At 48.2% G+C, this 26,199-nt stretch overlaps 1 protein-coding gene across 2 annotated transcripts in view; it reads left to right on the top strand.

Annotated features, from left to right (window-relative positions):
- The window catches only part of LOC139277460 (bactericidal permeability-increasing protein-like), a 54,069-nt gene that overhangs the window by 10,667 nt on the left and 17,203 nt on the right, over positions 1-26,199 (top strand). For both annotated transcript variants that reach the window (XM_070895938.1, XM_070895939.1), the window contains 9 exons: positions 3,827-3,955; positions 7,625-7,780; positions 9,566-9,629; positions 9,778-9,838; positions 13,381-13,472; positions 14,045-14,221; positions 24,208-24,267; positions 24,439-24,606; positions 24,717-24,784. In XM_070895938.1, coding sequence (XP_070752039.1) covers positions 3,827-3,955; positions 7,625-7,780; positions 9,566-9,629; positions 9,778-9,838; positions 13,381-13,472; positions 14,045-14,221; positions 24,208-24,267; positions 24,439-24,606; positions 24,717-24,784 — 975 coding nt within the window. The remainder of the gene's footprint in view (positions 1-3,826; positions 3,956-7,624; positions 7,781-9,565; positions 9,630-9,777; positions 9,839-13,380; positions 13,473-14,044; positions 14,222-24,207; positions 24,268-24,438; positions 24,607-24,716; positions 24,785-26,199) is intronic.

Genomic DNA, 26,199 nt, shown 5'->3' on the forward strand with positions numbered 1-26,199 from the left:
GCAGCATGTCAATGCCAAGGGTCAGTTACAGCCGGTAGCTTATGCCTCCAGGAGTCTGTCCCAGGCAGAAAGGGGCTACGGGATGGTAGAAAAGGAGGGGCTCGCATGTGTATATGCGGTAAAGAAAATGCACCAGTACCTGTTTGGCAGGAAATTTGAGCTGGAGACAGATCACAAACCCCTAACGTCCCTTTTGGCCGACAACAAGGCCATAAATGCAAACGCATCGGCCCGCATACAGAGGTGGGCACTCACGTTAGCTGCCTATGACTACACAATTCGGCACAGAATGGGCACCGAAAACTGCGCCGATGCACTCAGCAGGCTCCCACTAGCCACCACTGAGGGGGCTACCGAGCATGGTGCTGAAGCTTTCGGAAGCGAAGGCTCACCCGTGACAGCCCGTCAGATTAAAGTCTGGACAAATAGAGACACGCTATTGTCTCTAGTCAAGAAATGTGTCCTGAATGGGGACTGGGCAGCCACATACAGGGCATGCCCTGAGAAATTTAAACCATTTCACAGGCGCAAGGATGAACTCTCGATTCAGGCCGATTGCCTACTGTGGGGAAACCGCGTAGTCATGCCCCAGATGGGCAGAGAGGTGTTCATCAGAGAACTCCACAATGGGCACCCGGGCATTGTCACGATGAAGGCAATTGCCAGGTCACACGTTTGGTGGCCAGGGATAGATGCAGATCTGGAACTTTGTGTTCGCAGGTGCAACATGTGTGCCCAGCTGGGCCATGTGCCCAGGAAGCCCCCCTTAGCCCCTGGCCATGGCCCGCCAAGACTTGGTCACGCATTCATGCGGACTACGCAGGTCCTTTCATGGGGAAAATGTTTTTGGTTGTAGTAGACGCCTACTCCAAATGGATCGAGTGTGACATTTTAAATTCAAGCACATCCTCTGCCACGGTAGAAAGTCTACGGGCAATGTTCGCCACCCACGGTCTACCGGACATCTTGGTCAGCGACAATGGCCCGTGCTTCACAAGCAGTGAATTGCAGGACGTCATGGCAGGCAATGGAATTAACCATGTTAGAACGGCACCGTTCAAGCCGGCCTCAAACGGCCAGGCAGAACGAGCAGTGCAGATAATCAAACAGGGGATGCTCAGATTCCAAGGGGGTTCCCTACAAACCCGCTTATCACGCCTCCTGTTGGCCTATAGATCCCGACCACACTCGCTCACAGGGGTTCCACCCGCAGAGCTACTAATGAAAAGGACGCTCAAAACCCGATTATCCCTTATACACCCCACCATGAAAGAAATTGTCGAGAGCAGGCGGCAGTCACAATATAACTACCATGACAGGAATGCGAGGGCACGATGTATTGATGTAAATGATCCTGTTTTTGTCCTCAACTACGCTGCAGGGCCCAAATGGCTCGCAGGCACTGTGGTTGCCAAAGAGGGAAATAGGATTCTGGTAGTTAAACTTACCAATGGACAAATCTGCCGCAAACATCAGCAACCCCATAGAAGAAGCAGAGGAAGAACACGATATAGAGTTCACTCCACCACAGGTGGCCGAACACCGGAACCAAAGGGAGGAGAGCCCAGTCACTGTGGGCAGTCCGGACAGGCCTGAGGCACTGCAAACAGCAGACACTCAGGCCAGCGCCCAACAACCGGAGCCCCAACTCAGGTGCTCTACAAGGGAGCGTAAACCTGCAGAGAGACTCAACCTGTGATCCCAATAAAACTTTGGGAGGGGAGGTGATGTCATGTATTCAACCAGCATTGTAACCCATGTATAAACTGACCTAAGTTGTACACCGTGAGAACACTGACCACGAGGTGGGAGACACTCCTAACCTGGACCTTCAGGTATAAAAGGGGAAGCTCCACCCACTTTCATCACTTGAGTGCTAAGGAATAAAGGACAGGTCACAGACTGACCTCTCAAGCATGGGCCTCGTGTGCATTTATACTGTGTAGTAAGGATGTATCAGGTACCAAGGGACATGGACCAAAGGCGGTTAAATGGAGTTAAAGTGCAGATCAATCGTGATCGAATAGAATGGAGGAACAGGCTCGAGGGGCTGAATGGCCTCCTCGTGTTCCCATGGTCCTACTGATTTGGCGATATAGTTGAGCTGTCTGTATACTTTGATATGTGCTGCTCTGCAATGGTTGGTATTGAATATCCCGTCATTCACAGATCTCTCTTGGCCCCTTCCCTAGCTCGTTAAGTAACTACTGCCCTATTATTTATTTTTTATTCTAAGGTTTTGGATTTCACAGCCTTGGTTCTGCCCGCTTGTCTAGATTGAGGCTTTGGAATCCGTCACAGCAAATTCGCCTCAAACCATGAAGCAAAGAGGAGCTGCACGGGTTGCTGTCGCCTGAGCCCAGGAGCTTGACTTGTCAGACTGCCTACTGAGTCTGGGAGTTTTGCTCCAGGAAACCAGCCCCATCACAAAGCTATCAGGACAGTGAAATGGTCTCTAACACTACTTCACTGGAGACCAAGCATCAGTGTACACCGCATTATCCAGGGTCAGCCGTGGCTCAGTTGCTGGCACTCTCGTCTCTGAGTCAGAAAGTTGTGGGTTCAAGTCCCACTTCAGAGACCGAAGTAAACAATCTAGGCTGACACTGCAGCACAGTACTGAGGGAGTGCTGCACTGTCGAAGGTGTCGTCTTTCGGATGAGATGTTAAACTGAGGCTCATCTATCCTCGCAGGTGGACGTAAGCGATCCCCTGGCATTAAAGATGTTATTATCCCATTGCTGTTTGTGGAACCTTGCTATGTGCAAATTGCTGCTGTGTTTGCATTTCAAAAGTACTTCATTGGCTGTAAAGTGCTTTGGGATGTCCTGGGGTTGAGAAAGGTGCTATATAAATGCAAGTTCTTTCTTTAGAGATAGGAAGACATTGGTATTTTAATAGGACAGTGCTGTCACAGGGGTTTGACAGGGTAGATGCAGAGAGGATGTTTCCCCTCGTGGGGGAATCTAGGGGGCATAGTCTCAGAATAAGGGGTTGCCTTTTAAAATGGAAATTAGGAGAAATTTCTTCTCTGAGGGTCGTGAATCTTTGGAATTCTCTACCCCAGAGAGTTGTGGAGGCTGAGTCATTGAATATATTTAAGGTGGAGATAGACAGATTTTTGAACGATAGGGGAGTAATGGGTTATGGGGAATGGGCAGGGAAGTGGAGTTGAGGCCAGGATCAGATCAACCATGATCTTATTGAATGGCGGAGCAGGCTCGAGGGGCCGTATGACCTACTCCTGCTCCTATTTCATTTGTTCTTAGGTAACGAAGGCCGGATAATCCTATGTGCTTGAATCAAGGGGTAATTCACCTCTCTCAACTCTCAGTCATTTTTCCCCCAATAGTTCTCGTTCAAAGCTGTGTTGTGTTGTATATTTCCCCCATAGATTTCTAATCCTATCCTGTCTTCCCCCGCCCCACCGCCCCACACAAACACACACAAATACACTCACGCGCACACTCACCCAAATCTGTAACTAATAGAGAAGCAAACACAGTAAAATGTATAGGTTCATGTTATGTCCAAAATAGGGGATGTATTGGCAGTCAGTATTGAGCCGAATGTTATGGGACCTGCCATGGAGGATTTATTGGGAAGGTGATGGATATTTTGGGAACTGGTTGTGTAACAGCACTGAACAAATTAAGATGCGCTTTACTGTTGGGGTGAGTTTGGTTTTAAGTTAATGTTTCTGGATCTAAAACTGTACCAACTGTGACCTCCCTAAACTTTCTATTCCATATAAATAATTTCACCCCCTGCCAGTCCACAGCTGGAATGAGAATGTAAGGATAACATGTGTAAATTTTGTTTCCAGGATGCGCATTGGTGATTTCCGTCTGCCTCAGTCTGCCATTGGATTTTATGCTGGGACCGGCATGAAGCTCTCCATTGACAACGCCTACATACGCATGCGTGGCAGATGGAGAGTGAAATATCTTTTTATGTAAGTATTACATCTTTGTATTTTTATTAAAATCAATTTCCTTCTGGCCCTTCCTGAAGGAGGCTGCATCATTCCAGGGTACTGCCAGCCCTCCTGGCTCAGAAACATGGACCATGTACAGTAGACACCTCATGTATAGTAGACACTGGAGAAATACCACCAACGATGCCTCCGCAAGATCCTACAAATTCCTTGGGAGGACAGGCGCACCAACATTAGCGCCCTCGACCAGGCCAACATCCCCAGCATCGAAGCGCTGACACTTGATCAGCTCCGCTGGGCAGGCCACATTGTTTGCATGCCAGACACGAGACTCCCAAAGCAAGTGCTCTACTCGGAACTCCTTCACGGAAAACGAGCCAAAGGTGGGCAGCGGAAATGTGACAAGGACACCCTCAAAGCCTCCCTGATAAAGTGCAACATCCCCAACGACACCTGGGAGTCTCTGGCCAAAGACCGCCCTAAGTGGAGGAAGTGCATCCGGGAGGGCGCTGAGCACCTCGAATCACATCGCCGAGAGCATGCAGAAACCAAGTGCAGGCAGCGGAAAGAGCATGTGGAAAACCAGTCCCACCCATCCCTTCCCTCAACGACTGTCTGCCCCACCTGTGACAGAGCCTGTGGTTCTCGTATTGAACTGTACAGCCACCTAAGAAGTCATGTTAACATGAGTACAAAGGCACCTGTTTTTTGGTTGGGCCTACGAGATGGGCATTGAACACTGATCCCCCTCCGTAGCCTAGGGACCACAGAGGACAACTCACAGCTACTGTCCAGATCCCAATATCTAACCCGGTGCTGCCCAGGGATTGGATTTTGGGCCTTCCTACTGTTTGTGGTTCAGCACCACATCAGAAGATCATAAGAAATAGGAGCAGGAGTAGGCCATACGGCCCCTCGAGCCTGCTCCACCATTCAATATGATCATGGCTGATCTGATCTTGGCCTCAACTCCACTTCCCTGCCCGCTCCCCATAACCCTTGACTCCCTTATCGCTCGAAACTCTGTCTATCTCCATCTTAAATATATTCAATGACCCAGCCTCCACAGCTCTCTGGGGCAGAGAATTCCAAAGATTCATGACCCTCTGAGAGAAGAAATTCTTCCTCATTTCCGTTTTAAATGGTCGGCCCCTTATTCTGAAACTATGCCCCCTAGTTCTAGATTCCCCCACAAGGGGAAACATCCTCTCTGCATCTAACCTGTCAAGCCCCCTCAGAATCTGTTAAGAACATAAGAACTTAAGAAATAGGAACAGGAGTAGGCCATTTGGCCCATCGAGCTTGCTCCGCCATTTAATCCTTTATTCCCTTGTTGCTCAAATATCTGTCTATCTCCGCCTTAAATATATTCAATAAGCTGCATTTGGAAAGTGAGGGATAGATCGTAACTTTGTGCAATAGTGTCAAACGGGTGATAGAAAGTCGGCAGCCACTTTTACATCTTTCCCCATTTTTATTTCCATTGAAGTCAGCAATGATCAGGAGAGATGTAAAACAGGCCGACGACATGCAATCCCTCGTTTTACACTGTCCGATCCCGACCCACCTCCGACCGCCCATTTCTGGGATTAACGGAGGTGGGGCAAGCGGTGGGAACCCAACCCGCTCCCAGTGGCGGGTTGGCAATTTAAATATTTGAATGAGGCTGGCAGCCTCTGACTTAACCTGCTTTCCAGGTTTCACGCTGGCCGGCTGAGTTTCCCAGGCCGCGGGAAACGTGGCGGCTGAAAGGAGGTGAGGACAGATTAGGGGAGAAGGTAGGTGCCTTTACAGCTCTGCCTGTGGGCCAGGAGAAGCAGGAGTGCTTCCCCAACCCACCCGGCCCCTCAACCTCCGCCCACCCATCAGAAGCCCCCCCCTCCCAACCCTTCCGAAGTCAGGGATTTCCTGACCAGGTTTCTAGTAGCAGCTGCAGGCTCCTTTCATAAGAAATAGCAGGAATAGGCCATTCGGCCCCTCAAACCTGCCCCACCATTCAATGAGATCATGGCTGATCTTCTACCTCAACTCCACTTTCTTGCACTATCCCCATGTCCCTTGATTTCCTTAATATTTAAAAAAATCTATCGATCTCTGTCTTGAATATACTGAAAGACTGAACCTCCACAGCCCTCTGGGGTAGAGAATTCCAGAGATTCACCACCCTTTGAGTGAAGAAATTTCTCCTCATCTCAGTCCTAAATGGCCAACCCCTTATTCTGAGACGGTGACCCCGGTTCGAGACAGCCCAGCCAGGGGAAACATCCTCGCTGCATCAACCCTGTTAAGACCCTGTATGTTTCAATGCGATCATCTCTCATTTTTCTAAACTCTAGAGAATATAAGTCTAGTCTACTCAATCTCTCCTCATAGTTTAATCCCCCCATCCCAGGAATCAGTCTGTTGAACCTTCGTTGCATTCCCTCAATAGCAAGTATATCCTTCCTTAGGTAAGGAGACCAAAACTGTACTCAGTACTCCAGGTGTGGTCTCACCAGGGCCCTATATAATTGCAGTAAGACGTCTTTACTCTTATACTCAAATCCTCCTGTAATAAAGGCCAACATACCATTTGCTTTCTTAATTGCTTGCTATACCTGCATGTTAACTTTCAGTGATTCGTGTACAAGGACACCCAGGTCCCTCTGAACACCAACATTTCCCAATCTCTCACCATTTAAAAAATACTCTGCTTTTCTATTTTTCCTCCCAAAGTGGATAACTTCACATTTCTCCACATTATATTCCATTTACCATGTTTTTGCCCACTCACTTAGCCTGTCTATATCCCCTTGAAGCCTCTCTGCATCCTCCTCACAACTTACATTCCCACCTAACTTTGTATCATCAGCAAACTTGGATATATACAATTTCCTGCTCCTGCGGCCTGCTCCAGAGTGCTCCCCGCCCGACCGCAAGCCAAGCCTGTCGGTCAGCCTGACTCCTGGGCAGGGAACCGGTCGAGGGGAAAGATCGCAGGCCGTGAAGGTAGAACTCCTTAGTTTCGTACAGGAGACCTGGACTTCCAGGTTTCCTTCCGAAACGCCGTCTGAACCTGCGCAACCCGCCCGTCAATATGGGGGCCAATATTTCAGTGAGCGAGAGGTCAATCTATAGAACAAGCTGCCGAGGAGACGGTGGAAGCAGTTGGTATTGATTCATTCAAATGCAAATGAGATGGATTTCTTTCAGAAAGTAATATTGTGGGGTACAGTATCCAAGCCATTTGAGACGTGACATGAGGTGGGTGTAGCATGTTTGGGAGGAGCAGGTGACTGTGGTTCCTCACCTCATGTCTGGGTCTGTTGTCGATGAGTTGATAGCGATCGATTGCTGTGATTGGTCAACAACTCCAGTATTGTTGTATCGAGTGACTACATGCTGATAGGGTGAGATGAAGTGTGTGGGAGGAGGCTCGTGTGGAGCATAAACACTGGCACGGACCTGTTGAAACGAACGGCCCATTTCTGTGCTGTAAATACTATTCAGTTCTACAGGAGCGCACAATGTGCATAATCGCCCCTCACAATCCAATCCCTCCATCCCATTGCAGGGTGGAATTTAATCCTTCACACAGAGCTGGGGCACTAATAACTGGCAGTGCCTTGGGGACACTCAGTTCATTAGTCAATGTATCTTCTCTCCAGCTAATGGCTTGTGGCTCCTGCTGTGTGTTTGTCTCCACAGATCGGACAGTGGCTCATTTGACCTGACCGTGAGCCGCCTGTCAATATCAGAGGCAATAGGAATGACTCGGGATAACACTGGCCGCCCTGCAGTGCACAGTGCCTCCTGCACAGCCAATGTCGGCAACTTGAACATCAGGTTCCATGGAGGAGCCAGGTAATGTATGCAGTATTTAAAGAATGAGGAGGTTTCCCCCCTCCTCTTGCCAGAAGCCCTCTGGTACTTTGCCCAATTGGCCATTCTTCCTTTGAGCTAGAGGGTGATTGGTGGTCGGCTAATTGACAGATCGGCTAAGAGAGCACCAGAGTCAATTCTGATACGGTCTTTCGACAACAATTTATATTTATATAGCGCTTTTAATGTAGTGAAACGTCCCCAGGTGCTTCACAGGAGTATTATGCAATGAAAAATTTGACACCGAGCCGCATAAGTATAAGGTGACCAAAAGCTTGGTCGAAGAGGTAGGTTTTAAGGAGCAACTTGAAGGAAGAAAGAGAGGTCGCGAGGCGGAGAGGTTTAGAGAGAAATACCCTCCTTACATAACAGATTATCTGGTCATTTATCTCATTGCTTTTTGGGGGAGCTTGCTGTGCATTAATTCCAACAGCGACTGTATATCAGAAAGTACTTCATTGACTGTGAGGTGCTTTGGATGCGACAGGCGCTATATAAATGCAAGTTCTTTCTTCTCTCTTATTTTTAAGATGTTATATTTTTATGGTCACGATCATGTTCCTCCTGACCAGCCTAGGCCCTTAGCTCAATCCTGCACTGTGACTGTCAGCCTTGTCCAGTCCCACTCGAAAATTGCTGCAGTTTTTACTCGTTGCACCCTGCCCCCGCTGTTCTCGGTAGCAGGACTGCCTGACTCCGGCTGTCAGTATACCTTTCTACTGTCCCCGCCGTTTCCCCAGCCCTGCTCTGGCCTCCAGTGCCTTGGAATACCCTCCGCCACCTCTGCCCCACTGATTCCTACATCTCATCCTAGACCCATTCTGGATTCTGACACACGAGACCCCTCCGACTGGTGCCTCAGCAAAAGAATTAGCCACAGAGAAGTTCGAAGGAGTCAGCAGGCTGTGTTTGTGCGTAGCTGTGGTTCATGTTCTTGGCAGGGCCACTGGAAGGCCTGCATTTTGCAATTCCCGTTAAATACTTCTGTGCAAGTTCTGGCCTGTCTTGCTAAACAGACACATGAGAAATGCTGAGCGTCTCTGGTAGAGGCAGAGATGCTGGAATGGCACCAGGGTAATTGCAGCACTAACCCGCCTCATGATTAAGCTGTCGGAGTTGCCGTCTGTTGGATGAGGCGTCTGCCCTCTTAGTTGAGCGGTAAAACATCCCATGGCGCTATTTAGAAGACGAGCTGGGGCGTGATTCCCGATGTCCTGGCCAATATTTATCCCTCAACCAACATCACAAAAAAAAAAACCCCGGATAATCTGGTCATTCCTCTCTTGGCTGTTTGTGGGACCTTGCTGACTGCAAAATAGTTACCGCGTTTTCTACATTACTTCAAAACTACTTAATTGGCCGTGAAGCATTCTGGGACATTCTGAGGTTGTGAAAGGCGCTATAGAAATGCAGGTTCTTTCTTATTTCTTTAACTAACCGCAGACAACTGATGGAGCTGGTCAGTGTAGAGAGTAAGTGAAGTGCTTCCTGGGATTGCTGACATTAATGTTTCTGGGTTTTGTTGAGTTTAACCCTCATTTGGTGGCACACCGCGATTTAGTTGGGTTTAACGGTGAAATCAGATGAATTATTCACATGGAGGGCAGCTAATAAACTATTTGGTGACTTTTATTTCCAAAATCAACCTTCACCTCCCTCACGAATTTGGCTGTATATTTGAGAATGCCATCTTATTTTTCAGAGACTGCTGTACATACAATGCTAAGATTTTTTTATTTTAACCAAATATAACTTTTTATTTTACAGCTGGCTGTACAATCTGTTCTCCAGTTCCCTGGAAAAGCCTATTCACTCTTCTCTTAACCAACAGGTAGGTCTGCTCATACCCAATGGCACTTCGGATAGTTAGACTGCCTGTTCGTACAGCGACACAGCACTCACTCGAAAAACCCTTCAAACTATGGGCTGGGCCAAGCACCCGTTAATCTTCTAATTGCCATTTACTTTTGTTGATGCAGATTTGTCCAAAGGTCTCCGGAGCAATCAATGGACTGGAACAATCTCTGAAGACTATGAAGAGTAGGTTTCCTTTATTTCCACCCACCTTTCGTCCGAAGGCTCATGCAAGAGATACTCTGTCCTCTAGTTCCTTGTCCAAGTGGCTAGCTCTTCACCTTACACTGTCAGAGTTGGTATATATATAAAAAAAGAAAAGAAACGCTGGAAATGTAAAACAAAAATAGTTGAGCCCAATCCTCTCCTCAGTTAACCTGCACTTATCAGCACAAATCACTGACTAGTTATCGGGAGCAGGAACCCTGGCTGATTTCTCCCCAGCCCCGCCTCACTAGTTGCGGGTGATAAATATAATCCCCAGTGATTCCCCAACCTGGGATCTCCCGGGTGTGTGTGGCTCAGTATTGAACGATACATTGATCAGTTGAACCATTGTATGTTGGCTTTTGATCAGAAACTCTCATTAGGATGATTGTTTCCTGTTCCTCGCCACATGGAAAGAATTCCCCTTTCTTCCCCTCCAATGTAATGAAGAAAATTAGGAAATTTATATAGCACCTTTCATGACCTCAGGATGTCCCAAAGCGCTTAACAACTAATTAAATATAATCATTGTTGTAATGTAGGAGATGTGGCAGCCAATTACGCCCAGCAAGCTCCCACAAACGGCATTGTGCTAATGCGATATGTGTGCGCACTGGGTCCATGCAGCAGAGCAGGTCTCCAGCCATCTTGGTTAATTCTTGCCACTGGACCAAGACCTAGCTCTGTCAGGCCCATGTGGTGGCTGGTGTGCAACGGCCACCCCACGTTAAAAAATCCATGCACAGGCATCTTCCACCCTTCAGGATGTAGTTCAGGACCTGAAATATTAGGTTCTTCATTGGAACACCTGTGAACTCATCCTTTTTTGGCGTGGAAGCAAGTCATCCTCCATACAAGGGACTGCCTATGATATGATGATAGCTAATAACCAGATAATCTGTTTATAGTGATGTCGGTTGAGGGATAAATATTGTCCACGACACCACAGATAACTCACCTCTTTCAAAATAGTGCCATGGGATCTTTTACGTCAACTTTTACGACTCTGGCTCAGTTCCTAGGGACTGGAGGGTAGCTAATGTAACACCACTTTTTAAAAAAAGGAGGGGGATAGAAAACGGGTAATTATAGACTGTTTAGTCTGACATCAGTAGTGGGGAAAATATTGGAATCAATTATTAAAGATGAAATAGCAGCGCATTTGGAAAGCAGTGACAGAATCGGTCCAAGTCAGCATGGATTTATGAAAGAGAAGTCATGCTTGACAAATCTTCTAGAATTTTTTGAGGATGTAACTAGTAGAGTGGACAAGGGAGAACCAGTGGATGTTGTGTATTTGGACTTTCAAAAAGCTTTTGACAAGGTCCCGCACAAGAGATTGTTATGCAAAATTAAAGCACATGGTATTGGGGGTAATGTATTGACGTGGATAGAGAACTGGTTGGCAGACAGGAAGCAGAGAGTTGGGATAAACGGGCCCTTTCAGAATGGCAGCTAATGACTAGTGAGGTGCCGCAGGGCTCAGTGCTGGGACTCCAGCTATTTACAATATACATCAATGATTTAGATGAAGGGATTGAGTGTAATATCTCCAAGTTTGCAGATGACACTCAGCTGGGTGGTGGTGTGAGCTGTGAGGAGGATGTTAAGAGGCTGCAGGTTGACTTGAACAGATTAGGTGAGTGGGCAAATGCATGGCAGATGCAGTATAATGTGGATAAATGTGAGGTTATCCACTTTGGTGGCAAAAATGTGAAGGAAGAATATTATATGAATGGCGGCAGATTAAGAAAAGGGGAGGTGCAACGAGACCTGGGTGTTATGGTACATCAGTCATTGAAAGTTGGCATGCAGGTACAGCAGGCGGTGAAGAAGGAAAATGACATGTTGGCCTTCATAGCCAGGGGATTTGAGTATAGGAGCAGGGAGGTCTAACTGCAGTTGTACGGGGCCTTGGTGAGGCCTCACCTGGAATATTGTGTTCAATTTTGGTTTCCTAATCTGAGGAAGGACGTTCTTGCTGTTGAGGGAGTGCAGCGACCAGACTGATTCCCGGGATGGCAGGACCAACATATGAGGAGAGACTGGATCAACTGGGCCTGTATTCACTGGTGTTTAGAAGAATGAGCGGGGATCTCATAGAAACATATAAAATTCTGACGGGACTGGACAGGTTAGTTGTCGGAAGAATGTTCCCGATGTTGGGGAAGTCCAGAACCAGGGGTCACAGTCTAAGGATAAGGAGTAAGCCATTTAGAACTGAGATGAGGAGAAACTTCTTCACCCAGAGAGTTGTTAACCTGTGGAGTTCCCTACTACAGAGAGTTGTTGATGCCAGTTCGTTAGATGTATTCAAGAGGGAGTTAGATATGGCCGTTATGGCTAAAGGGATCAAGGGGTATGGAGATAAAGCAGGAAAGGGTGACTGAGGTGAATGATCAGCCATGATCTTATTGAATAGTGGTGCAGGTTCGAAGGACCGAATGGCCTACTCCTGCACCTATTTTCTATGTTTCTATGTCTCATCCGAAAGATGGCACCTCCGACAGAGCAGCACTATCTCCTTTGGACTCCAAGGCGAGAATGCTACCACTGAGCCAAGGCTGACGTCTGACATTTAATAATCAAGGGGTTGGTTTCTAGAAGGATTTTGAAGGCAGTGAAGGAGTTAGTCGGACAAAGTTGTTTTGTGAGAGAATTCTGAGAGTTAGGCATAGTGATTGTGATTGGCCTCTGATGGTGGGGAGAGCGAATACAGAACGAGGAATAATCTAGAGTCAGAGGATCGGAGGATGTGGGCAGGGATATACCAGAAGGGAAGGTCACTGAGATAGGGTAGAGCAAGGCCACACAGGGATTTGAAGATGAGGACAAGAACCTTTAAATGAAAGAGTGGAGTTTGGCAAGGATGGAGGCGATGGGTGCGGGTGATAGCATGGAATGAATTAATTGAAATCTGTGAAGGGAAATAAGGAGCCTGGTGAAGAGAGCATTTAAGATATGAATTCTCAAAGTCACAAAGGGGTGGATTAGTGTGTCAGCAGTGGGGACAACTAGGGGAGCCAGGGAGCCCTGTTCTAGAGGTGGAAGAATGTGGTCTTGGCAACGGACCAGATATGGAGGGAAAAAAATCATCTCGGAGCCAAACAGGAGGCTCATGTTGGTTTCTTTTCAACTTTGAGCTGAAGGAACTTTCAACTCGGCGAGAGATGGAGGTCATCAAGGCCAAGCCTACTGAAGGCCCACACAGGCACTGCAGGAGCCACTGCAGCCCTTAACTGTTACCCAGGTTGCGATCAGATAACTCAGTACTCGGCCCTCGATCCTCAGGTTGGGATGGTTCAGCACTGCCCCAGACAACTCCTTTACCCACTCGGATATACCAGGACTGCCGAGAGATCCCGTGCTCCGCAGTTTAGGAGTTCATCATTTTCAGAAATCAATAAGTGGGAAAACTCAGTGTTGAACGGGATAATGTGACCAATCCAAGGACAATCATTTTCCAACTTTCAGTGGAGCCCAGTCCATTCTTTAATGTTCTTTTCCCTCTGTGTTCCCAGTCTCTTCCCGTGTTGACAAATATGCTGAGATTGAATATTCCCTGGTTAATCCAATTGCAATCACAAACACCTTCATGGACCTGGATTTTAAGGTAACAACTGATTCCTAATGTGAGGGCGTGAGAGTGGGTGAGGGCGTGAGAGTGGGTGAGGGCGTGAGAGTGGGTGAGGGCGTGAGCATGAGCAAGCGTGTTTTATCTTGGTTCCGTTGCCTTGAAATGTGATCCTTGGTCATAGGACTTTGTTCAAAGCTGTTTTTCAGCTGTACCTTGTTTATTTGAGTTGTTAGCGTTTTTGGGTTTTTTAAAGCTTTTTCTCAGTTTTCCCGAGTTTTGAGAGTTGGTTTACATGGTGAGTACCCTCAAAAAATACCCAGTAATGTCAGATGTAATTATGTGAGTGGAGTGTGATTTGGATCCTAGCCAATAAGGGGGCGTAGTTTCCTATCCCTGTCCTGTCCGTCCTTTCTCTGTTCCATGTTTGTGCCGCTGCTCAGAGTGCTCGGAAGCTTGCACAAGGCTGGGTGGATGTGTCTAAAGAATGACATTCACCAGCTCCGCAAACATCCCTTCCCAATAACCTGGAGCCTCTTGGAACAATAATCTTCGCCTCTGTATATATGTGTTGTGTATCTGAGCTTTGATGTATTGAATCATTTTTACAGGGCGAGTTCTATAGTGTGGCACAGCATAAAGAACCTCCCTTCAAACCACTCCCCATTAGCCTCTCCAAACAAGCAGACCGCATGATGTATTTGGGAATCTCGGATTTCTTTGCTAATTCGGCAGGATTTGCGTATTATGGAGCTGGAGCCTTGCAAGTGAACATCACCGATGATATGGTAGGTAGGGACTGTTCTTGCCATTCATTCACAACCCCTGTGGTCGCTGAACTATTGGGCACCGTGCTATCATTCAAATTCCACTTCCCCGCTGACTGGATGAGTTTTTGAAATGGAATGTTGCCGGTCAGTGGCAGGCTACATCATTGGGGGAACATCTGTCTTGTGCTGCAGAACAGCTGGAACGTGAGATGGACCTAAGGCGGCCTCCAGAGGGGGCGCTAGTGGGGCACAACGAGGTTATCGCCGGGGGGAAGAGGTTGATAGCGCCTCTGGGGAATTGCCCCAGAGGTTTGGGGGGGTGGTGCGCTGCGCCCTGCGATTTACGCCCCGGGCTGGCACACGCACGGTGATGACGTCATTGCCCCGTGCTTACCCCTTTGAGCCCCACGGGCGGCATGGATGGCACCGGCCGATGTCACCACCAGCTTCGCGACTCGCGAACACCCGTCACCGGGGCCTCCCTTAAAGTGGAGACCATTTGCGCCACGGACCGCCATGTTTTTCTGTTGGCCCGACAGTGGCAGCCCTCGCCTCGGCCAGGCAGCCATCCTGCGGCCTGGCGCTCCGTTATGGATGCCGGGCTGCGGGTCCAATCAAGGGCGTCCCCGGTGGCCGCCAAAGGGACTGCAGTGTGCGCAGCGGCCCTCCTTTTAATTGAAGGGGAGGGGCGTTCTGCCCGAGAGCGCTTCTCCACATATGCGGAGCGCCTCCGATAGCCCTCCCTTCCGTTGAGGGGTAGGAGGGGCCGAATTCCGTGATGCGAGCGGAACCTCCAGGCCGGGCGATAAATATCCTGGCCCCGGAAGGTTACTGCCTCCAAATGGGGCGCGGGGCAATTTCAGCCCCTGGGTCTTTAAAACTGCTTCTGTGTCTCATGATGTGGAGGAATTCATTATGAGGTTTTCAGCGAACTTTCAATATCAGCAAAGCACAAGAACTCAAGTCTTGTATCTTCAATACCTTTTCCCCACCTCTATCACTCCCCTCGTTTAGTTCTGCGCTTGGCAGATAATAGGTATTTTGCTACTTGTTGTCATCTCAAGTTGCTCACTCAAGGTTGAAGCAGAAGGCAGTCCCAGACTGCATTTCTTAATTGTCCAATAAATTCTAGACATTCCACTTCAAAACTTCCCTGTTTTCCTGACTTTATGAAATTTCAAAATGTCTTTCAAGCCTAAAGCTTGAAATTATCCACATTGATAAGAAGAATAGAAAAGCAGAATATGTTTTTAAACTGAGAGGCTAGTAAAAGTTGTTTTTGAGAGAGAGTTGGGTGTCCTTGTAAGCAAATCACAGGAAGCTAACAAGCAGGTACAGCAAACAAGTTGGAAGGCAATTTTTTTTTTTGTTTCAAAAATATACTTTATTCATATAAAATGTTCACAATACATTGGAAAATAGTTCAGCACATTGCGGTCAGCAATTCCATACAATTCATTTGGATGCTGACAGCAGTTCCATACAATACACTTCTGTACATTTCATTTCAAGGTACAGTTTAGTACAATCCGTAAATCACGTTACATGTAGTACTATGCAAATAAGGGTGTTACATGGAGCAGGTAAGGACAGGTTTACATTAGATTCCAGGATACATTTCAATACCAATCACGAATCACGTTACATGTAGCACTATGCAGATGAAAGCAGTACATGGAACGGATGGGAATACATTTACATTTCTTTACAAGTTACTAAACAGTGCAGAGACTTTCATTATACATAGCACAACACAGGTGTTTTTCAGTACATGGTGGTCTATGTATCCAACAGATGAACAAGTACAGCCCGAGGTGGGTCTGATTCCATCCACTGGGTTTACCGTGGCAGTAGGGCCTTAAACTGTGGCTCTTCCCCATCGTACCTTTGCGGCAACCAACCTTTAGTGTATCCCACAGCACGTACTCCTGAACCTTGGATTGCGCCAGTCTGCAACACTCGGCCGTGATATCTCCTTGCTCTGGAAGACCAGCAAGTTTCGAGAAGACCAAAGTGCGTCTTTTACCGAGTTGATGGCTCTCCAGTAGCAGATGATGTCTGTCTCAGTGTGCATCTCTGGAAACAGCTCGTAGAGCACAGAGTCCTGTGTTACGGAGCTGCTTGGGATGAACCTCGACAGCAACCACTGCATCTCCTTCGAGACCTATCTTGCAAAGGGGCAATCCCGAAGGAGATGGATGACAGTCTCATCCGCACCACAGCCAACTCGGGGACAGAGTGGCATGGCGGTGAAACCCCGGCTGTGCATGAAGGATCTGACGGGTAGGGCCCTTCTCACCACCAACCAAGCCACGTCTTGGTGCTTGTGTGAAAGTTCTGGCAATGAGACATTCTGCCAAACAAGTTCGACAGTCTGCTCGGGGAACCGCCCGACAGGATCCATCATCTTCTTCCGTAGGGCATCCAGGACCTTGCGTGCCGACCACTGCTTTATGACCTTGTGGTCAAAGGGGTTTTTCTTGAAAAACTTTTCCACGAAGGACAGGTGCTGAGGCATGGTCCAACTGGTTGGAGCATTCCGCGGCATCCTAGCCAGACCCATCCTTCGCAACACCGGGGACAGATAGAATCTCAGCACATACTGACACTTGGTGTTTGCGTACCAAGGGTCTATGCACAGCTTGATGCAGCCGCACACAAAAGTGGCCATCAGGATGAGGGCCATGTTCGGAACGTCCTTTCCTCCCTTGTCCAGAGATTTGTATGTCGTGCCTCTGCGGACACGGTCCATTTTGGATCTCCAGACAAAATGGAAGACGGTTAGGTTGACTGCCACGGCACAGGAGCAAGGTATGGGCCAGACCTGCTCCACGTACAACAACACCGAGAGCACCTCACTCCTGATGACCAGGTTCTTTCCTGCAATGGAGAGAGAGCCCAGTTTCTGTTTGGCTTTAGTGATATGCTCCTTCCAGTTTTTGGCGCACGCCCCATCGCTCCGAACCATATTCCCAACATCTTCAGGTAATCTGGTTTAACGGTGAAGGGAATAAAGGATTGGTCGGCCCAGCTTCCAAAGAACATGGCCTTGCTTTTGCTGCGATTAACCTTCGCCCCCGAGACCAGTTCAAACTGATCGCAGATTGTGAGCAATCTGCGGACCGACTGCGGATCCGAGCAAACGACGGCGACATCGTCCATGTACAAGGAGGCCTTGACCTGAGCGCCTCCGCTGCCTGGGATCATCACCCTTCCTGATGGACTCGGCAAAGGACTCGATACAGCACACAAACAAGACAGAGGAGAGGGGACAGCCTTGCCTGACTCCAGACCTGATCGGAAAGCTTTCAGCTTCCCACCCATTGATTAGAACTGTGCTACTGATGTCAGTGTAGAACAGTTGGATCCAATTGCGGATACTCTCCCCAAACCCCATCTTGGAGAGCACATCCATCAGGTACGTGTGCGATATCCTATCAAAGGCTTTCTCCTGGTCCAAGCTAATTAAATAGGTGTCCAACCTCACATAGGTGATCGTATCCCTGAGTAGCGTGAGGCTATCAGGAATCTTCCTGCCGGGGACACGCAGGTCTGGTCCGGGTGAATCACCAGCTCCAGAGCAGACTTGACCCTGTTTGCGACGACCTTCGACAGGATCTTGTAGTCCACATTGAGCAGCGAAATGGTCTGCCAGTTTTTGATTTCCTCCCTCTCCGCCTTCTGCTTGTTGTCATGTATCTTACATTATTATATATAACTATCCTAACATGCTATACATGACTATAATAAGATATGACCTGTAACCACCAGCATACCTTACCACCAGGGGTGCACTTGCAAGAGACAGGTATATAAGGACAGGTCTCAGGCAAGTGCAGCATTCCAGAGCTGTGAAATAAAGGTGCAGGTCCAGAGTGACCTTGACTTCACTACATGCCTCGTGTGAATCTGTACTGAGGGGACAGGACTTTACAGTGGCGACGAGTTACGGGATTACAGAATCCACAGAATGGCGAACAATGGATCAGATGAAAAGTACAATGCGGGAGACAATTAGGAGGACTTTATAGAAAGGCTCCAGCAAAGCTTTGTAACCAAAGACTGGTTAGGCGATGATAAGGCAGACAAGAGAAGAACCCATCTCTTGACCAGCCGTGGCTCGAAAACATACGCTTTAATGAAGGATCTGTTGGCACCCGAGAAACCAGCAAGCAAGTCGTTTGAAGAATTGAGCATACTGGTAAGAGACCACCTGAAGCCAGCGAGCAGCCTACACATGGCCAGACACAGGTTCTACAACTACAGACGCTGTGTGGGCCAGAGCATACCCGACTTCGTGGCGGAACTTCGGAGGTTGGCTAGTTTATGTGAGTTCTCCGATAAACTGAGGAGAGAAATGCTGAGAGACTTTTTCATTGAGGGAATAGGCCACGCATAGAAACCAAGAACCTGACCTTAGAGGCAGCAGCACCGGTTGTACAGACATTCTTGGTAGGAGAAGAAGAAACGAGGTTGATTTACAATGCTGATCCGATATTTCGTTAGTTGTCGTAACAAGAAGTTCACAGCACTAAACAAGCTGCTATCCCCACACACAGACAAAACCGGGAGAACAGGCTCTCGACAGCAGACAGAAGCCATCAAGGGCCACAGGAATGGCTGTTCACACCTCATCAACCCACAATGCGAGCAGTCAACTACAAACTGAGAGAAGCTCAAGAGAGATCAGCCAGACGCAGCTCATTCTTTGGGAACACTTTGAACAATGGAACAGGTCTGTGCTGGAAGTGTGGGGGTGGGCACTCATCAAGGGGATGTCGATTTCAGCAGGCCGTTTGCAGAAATTGTGAATATACAGGGCATTTGGCCTGCATGTGCAAAAAAACGGCAGCTCGACTGGTATACGAATCGGATGGGTCGGAAAACGGACCAGAAGATGGTGGGGACAGTACAGCGGGTCAACACGATCAATGGCCACTGCTCCTACAACAGAACGCCTCCTATATGATGAGGGTCCTAATCAACGGGATATCTGTCAACATGGAGCTGGATACGGGGGCGAGTCAATCTCTCATGGGCACTGAACAATTTGAACAAATGTGGCCGCATAAAAGAGACAGACCAAAACTCACAAGGGTCGACACCAAACTAAGGACCTATACCAAAGAAATCGTAACAGTCCTCGGCAGCACCATGCTCTCTGTCACACACAAAAGGACAGTGAACCGACTTCCCCTGTGGATTGTCCCTGGAGACCCCCCATCACTGCTGGGGAGAAGCTGGCTCGCAAAACTAAACTGGAAATGGGATGATGTCCATGCCATGTCATTAGAGGAACGGACCTCCTGCTCAACAGTTATAAAGCGATTTGAACATCTCTTTCAGCCAGGTGTGGGCACTTTCAAAGGGGCCAAAGTCAAAATCTACATCACACAGAATGCTGGACCAGTTCATCACAAGGCCAGAGATGTACCTATGTGATGAGGGAAAAGATTGAACATGAACTCGACAGGCTTCTGCAGGAAGGTATTATATATCCTGTGGAATTTAGCGACTGGGCAAGTCCCATCGTCCCAGTCATGAAGCCTGATGGATCCGTACGAATCTGTGGGGACTACAAATCTACCATAAACAGAGTCTCCCTACAGGACCAGTACTCGCTGCCCAGAGCGGAGGACTTATTTGCCACATTGGCTGGAGGTAAACCTTTCTCAAAATTAGACCTTACATCTGCTTCTATAATGCAAGAATTGACCGAGGAATCCAAGCTACTCACCACCATCAACACACATCGAGGCCTTTTCATGTACAATCGATGCCCATTCGGCATCAGGTCGGCAGCTGCCATATTCCAGCGCATCATGGAGAGTCTGCTCAAGTCCATCCCGGGGACAGTTGTATTTCAAGATGACATACTTATCACGGGCAGGGACACCGACTCCCATCTCTGTAATTTGGAGGAAGTACTAAAGCGGTTGGATCGGGTAGGCCTACGAGTCAAGAAATCCAAGTGCCTGTTTCTCGCACCCGAGGTTGAATTTTTGGGCAGAAGGATTGCCGCTGATGGAATCCGCCCAACAGAGTCCAAAACAGAAGCAATTCGCCTGGCACCCAGGCCCCGGAATGTCTCAGAACTGCTCGCCTTTCTCGGGCTATTCAATTACTTTGGGAACTTTATGCAGAACTTAAGCATGCTGCTGGAGCCTCTCCACGTGCTACTCAGGAAGGTGTGCGATTGGTTTTGGGGGGACACCCAGGAACGCGCCTTCAATAAGGCACGCAACCTGCTGTGTTCCAACAGTGTTTTGACTTTCTTTGACCGAGGTAAAAAGCTAGTTCTCACATGCGATGCGTCAGCATATGGGGTCGGGTGCATTTTGCAACATGTCAATATTGCGGGCAAATTACAGCCCATAGCTTCTGCCTCCAGGTCACTTTCGCGGGTGGAGCACGGGTACAGAATGGTAGAGGAGGAGGCGCTCGCGTGCGTGTACGGTGTCAAAAAGATGCACCAATACCTTTTCGGGGCCAAGTTCGCGTTAAAAACCGACCACAAGCCCCTCACATCCCACCTATCCGAGAGCAAGGCAATAAACGCCAACGCCTCGGCACGAATTCAACGTTGGGCACTCATGCTGGCGTCCTACGACTATACCATAAGGCACAGACCAGGCACAGACAACTGTGCCGACGTGCTCAGCAGGCTACCCCTGGTGACCACAGAAGGGTCTGACGAACAGGACTGTGAGATAGTCATGGCAATCAATGCCTTTGAGTCCACAGGTTCGCCCATGACGGCTCACCAAATCAGAGCCTAGACGGCCAGCGACCCCACGTTATCCTTAGTAAAAAGATGTGTCCTAACTGGTGACTGGGCAGAGGCTCGTGATGCCTGCCCTGAGGAATTAAAACCCTTTCACAGGCGCATGCATGAGCTATCACTACAAGCAGACTGCCTGATGTGGGGCAGCCGAGTAGTCATGCCTCTGCGAGGCAGAAAGGCATTGTCCGGGAGCTCCACCACGAGCACCCGGGGATCATTCTCATGAAGGCCAAAGCCAGATCCCACGTCTGGTGGCCTGATATTGACACGGACTTGGAGCTCTGCGTCCGAAGGTGCACCATTTGTGCCCAACTCAGCAATGCCCCCAGGGAGGCTCCACTGAGCTCCTGGACCTGGCCTAGCAAACCGTGGTCGCGGGTGCATGTAGAGTATGCGGGCCCATTCATGGGCAAAATGTTCCTCGTAGTTGTAGATGCATTTTCAAAGTGGATCAAATGCACCATTTTAAACTCGAGCACAACCTCCACCACTGTGGAGAGCCTCACAACCATGTTTGCAACGCACGGAATCCCTGACATATTGGTCAGTGACAATGGTCCGTACTTCACCAGCGCAGAATTCCAAGACTTTATAAGTGACCACGGCATAAATCACGTTAGGACGGCACCGTTCAAGCCGGCCTCCAATGGCCAGGCGGAGCGAGCAGTGCAGATCATTAAACAATGCATGCTCAAAATCCAAGGTCCCATGCTGCAGGGTCGCCTGTCGCGACTGCTGCTGGCATACAAATCTCATCCGCACTCACTGACTGGGATCCCCCCGCGCAACTGTTGATGAAAAGGACTTTAAAAACAAAGCTCTCATTAATCCTCCCAGACATGCACGAAATCGTTGAGGCAAAGCGCCGTAAGCTGACTGAGTACCATGACAGAAATTCGAGGGGGGGGGAATGGAATGAGATAGGGGACAAAGTGTTTGTACTAAACAGTGGCAGGGGTCCTAAGTGGCTTGCAGGGACAATAATGGGCAAGAAAGGAAACAGGTAGTACAAATGGACAATGGCAAAACCTGCCGGAGGCATGTAGACCAAGTCAAAAGCAGATTTACCAACAACACTGCGGAACCAGAGGCAGACTACAATGTGGAACTCGCACCACACCTGGTGGACAGACAGAGGGAACAACCTGAGGAAAGGGCAATCCCAACAGACAGCCCAGGTGAGTCAACAACAATCACACCAATCGAAACAGACAGCCCAGGCGAGATACCAGCAACCACACCCAAAGAAAAACAGACACCAAGGCAAACAACTGAATCACAACTCAGACGCTCCACACGAGAGCGTAGACCACCTGAGAGACTGTATAGGTTTAGTCTATAAAGACAATAAGACCTTGGGGGAGGGTGATGTCATGTATCTTACATTATTATATATAACTGTATCCTAACATGCTATACATGACTGTAATAAGATATGACCTGTAACCACCAGCATACCTTACCACCAGGGGTGCACTTGCAAGAGACAGGTATATAAGGACAGGTCTCAGGCAAGTGCAGCATTCCAGAGCTGTGAAATAAAGGCGCAGGTCCAGAGTGACCTTGACTTCACTACATGCCTCGTGTGAATCTGTACTGAGGGGACAGGACTTTACACTTGTAGATGAGGGTGATGATGCCTTTCCTCATTGATTCTGACATGCTGCCGGCCAGAAGCCTACCCCCGTACACTATCAGCAGGTCTGGGCCTATCCAATCCCACAGAGCCGAATACTACTCGACTGGTAAGCTGTCGCTTCCGGGAGTTTTACTCGTCTCGAAGGACTGGATGGCCTTTGTCAGCTCGTCCAGAGTTAGTGGGTGATCCAGACTCTCCCGCTCTAAGACCTCTGAGATAGACGACAGAAAAGTCTGGGAGGTCGCGCGGTCTGTGGGCTTGACGTTATACAGCCCGGCATAGAAGGATTTGGAGATCCTCAGCATGTCAGGCTGCGAAGACGTCACAGAACCTACTTCTTCCTTTAAGCTGGTGATCACAGAGCTCCATCTGTGTACCTTTTGGAAGAAGAAATGGGAACACGTTTCATCCTGCTTGACGGAACGGACTCTGGATCGGAAGATGATTTTGGAGGACTCTGAGGCAAAGAGCGAGGCTTGCTGGCCCTTCACCCTCTTGGAGTTCCTCCGCGACATCGACTATGCAGGTACAGCAAGCAAGTAGGAAGGCAAATGGTACGTTGGCCTTTATTGCAAGGGGAATATATAAGATTAAGGAAGTCTTGCTGCAATTATAAAGGTCTTTGGTGAGACCGCACCTTGTTAATAATGTGTTGATTCCTCCACGTGTGAGAAAAAAACAAATTAAACACATTACAGATTGAAGCTTCTTTAGTTTTTATTTTCCATTTATGGAAGTTATGCATTACACTCATGGTTTCACAGACATCAGAAATGTGTCCCTGCTTTTGGTCATTTGTCAATGGTTTCGAGTTTGCAGGTTATAGGGAATGCCCAGGATCATTGATCAATCATTTTAAGCCAACCCGAACTTAATCGTAAAGAACGACTTGCATTTATATAGCGCCTTTCATGACTACCAGACGTTTCAAAGCGCTTTGCAGCTAATGAGTTACTGTTTTGAAGTGTGGTCACTGTTGTAATGTGGGAAACACAGCAGCCAATTTGCGCACAGCAAGCTCCCACAAACAGCAATATGATAATGACCAGATAATCTGTTTTTGTTATGTTGATTGAGGGATAAATATTGGCCAGGACACCGGGGATAACTCCCCTGCTCTTGCTAGAAATAGTGCCATGGGATCTTTTATGTCCACCTGAGAGAGCAGACGAGGCGTCGGTTTAACGTCTCATCCGAAAGACGGCACTTCCGACAGTGCAGCGCTCTCATAGCACTGCACTGGAGTGCCAGCCTGGATTTATGTGCTCAAGTCCCTGGAGTGGGACTTGAACCCACAACCTTCTGACTCTGAGGCGAGTGTGCTACCCATTGAGCCAAGTTGGCACTATGGGGAGAACATTCTTTAGAAATATTATACTCTTTGCAATAACCTCCGAAGGTCTCTGGGCCTGTATCTATGCAATCTGCAAAACCAATTGGGGAAGTGATGGCTCAAATCCTACCTCAGGATTGTGACAGGTTGGCACACTATAAGCACACTTTCCTTTGCAAATGGTTTGCCAACATAATCACACAAAATGCTGTAACAGCCTTGTTTAACTGACATTTTGTTTTTTCCAGATTCCCCCAAAATACCCCATCAGATTAAACACGTCAAGTTTCAGCGGTTTTGCACCTAGGGTAAGTGCTTTGTGAGGTTTGCATAGTTTGTTACCTGCTATTAACAGCTAGTCTACACCCCCCGCCCTACCTCCCACCACCCCCACTCTGTCACCAGATGATAACACTTTGTAACCCCCGCCACCCAAGGGGAAGGAGATGCAAATATTAATAGCTTGTCCCTCCCTGCAGATAGCGAAGCTCTATCCCAACATGCTGATGCTGATGCACCTCCACGCCAGTCGAGAGCCTGTTCTGAAGGCCACGCCCGGTAACCTCACCATTCAAGCATTTGGCGCTCTCGATACATTTGCAATCCTCCCGAATTCATCCCTCGCCCCGCTTTTTGTTCTGGACATCGTGAGTACAGTTCTAAAATCTCATTGGTCTGTGCTGCACCTGACATTTTTTTTACAAGTCGCCAAACTGTCGCCATGTGCAATTTTATTACATGTTTTGGACTGTTACAGAGCGCGAGTGTCTCTGCTGAGGTGGCCATCGCTCAGATGAAACTGACTGGATCCTTGAATCTCAACAGGTCAGAAAGAAAGACTTGCATTTGTATAGCGCCTTTCACGGCCTGAGTTGTAATATAGGGAAACGCGGCAGCCAATTTGTGTACAGCAAGGTCCTGCAAAACAGAAATAACCTCTTTTAGTGATGTTGGTTGAAGGATAAATATTGGTCAGGACACCAGGAAGAACTCCCCTGCTCTGCTTCGACTAGTGCCACTGGATTCTTTACATCCACCTGAGAGGGCAGACGGGGCCTCGGTTTAACATCCCATCCAAAAGAAGTTGACTCTGACAGTGCAGCACTCCCTCAGTACTGCACTGAAGTGTCAGCTTAGATTTTGTGCTCCAGTCCCTGGAGTGGGACTCTGACTCATGACCTTCTGAGTCCGAGTCGAGAGTGCTGCCCACTGAGCTCACAACAGGTAGATTCTTCATTTTTATACTGAATGCCCAAACGCACTGATCTACCAATTGCCACTCAATGACAGCCACAAGCAGTCAATTTACTTTAAGCATTTTTACTTCATTTGTTTATTCGTGTGCTACTGAGACCTGTAGATCAGGAAGGACTTTACGTTGAGTTAGCTAAACTCAGAAAGTTGACCTCAATTTCCCCATGCTGGGAATAATCAGCCAGGATTTTCTCTGGTGATTCCTATGGGAATGTGTGCCAGTGTGGGTATTGGGTAATGAAAGCATTACCAACATAAGAACATAAGAAATAGGAACAGGAGTAGGCCATACGGCCCCTCGAGCCTGCTCCACCATTCAATACGATCATGGCTGATCTGATCATGGACTCAGCTCCACTTCCCCGCCCACTCCCCATAACCCCTTATCGTTTAAGAAACTGTCTATTTCTGTCTTAAATTTATTCAATGTCCCAGCTTCCGCAGCTCTCTGAGGCAGCAAATTCCACAGATTCACAACCCTCTGAGAGAAGAAATTTCTCCTCATCTCTGCTTTAAATGGGCGGCCCCTTATTCTAAGATCATGCCCTCTAGTTCTAGTATCCCCCAACAGTGGAAACATTCTCTCTGCATCCACCTTGTCAAGCCCCCTCATAATCTTCTATGTTCCGATAAGATCACCTCTCATTCTTCTGAATTCCAATGAGTAGAGGCCCAACCTACTCAACCTTTCCTCATAAGTCAACCCCCTCATCTCCGGAATCAACTCAGTGAACCTTCTCTGAACTGCCTCCAAAGCAAATATATCCTTTCGTAAATATGGAAACCAAAACTGCACGCAGTATTCCAGGTGTGGCCTCACCAATACCCTGTATAGCTGGAGCAAGACTTCCCTGCTTTTATACTCCATCCCCTTTGCAATAAAGGCCAAGATTCCATTGGCCTTCCTGATTAGGCGAGAGAGAGCGAGAGAGAGTAAGAGAGAGAGATGTTTACATGGCAGTGTAGGCAGTTACTGTTAAGGATCA

Source organism: Pristiophorus japonicus, chromosome 12, assembly GCF_044704955.1.
Source record: "Pristiophorus japonicus isolate sPriJap1 chromosome 12, sPriJap1.hap1, whole genome shotgun sequence".
NCBI lineage: Eukaryota > Metazoa > Chordata > Chondrichthyes > Pristiophoridae > Pristiophorus > Pristiophorus japonicus.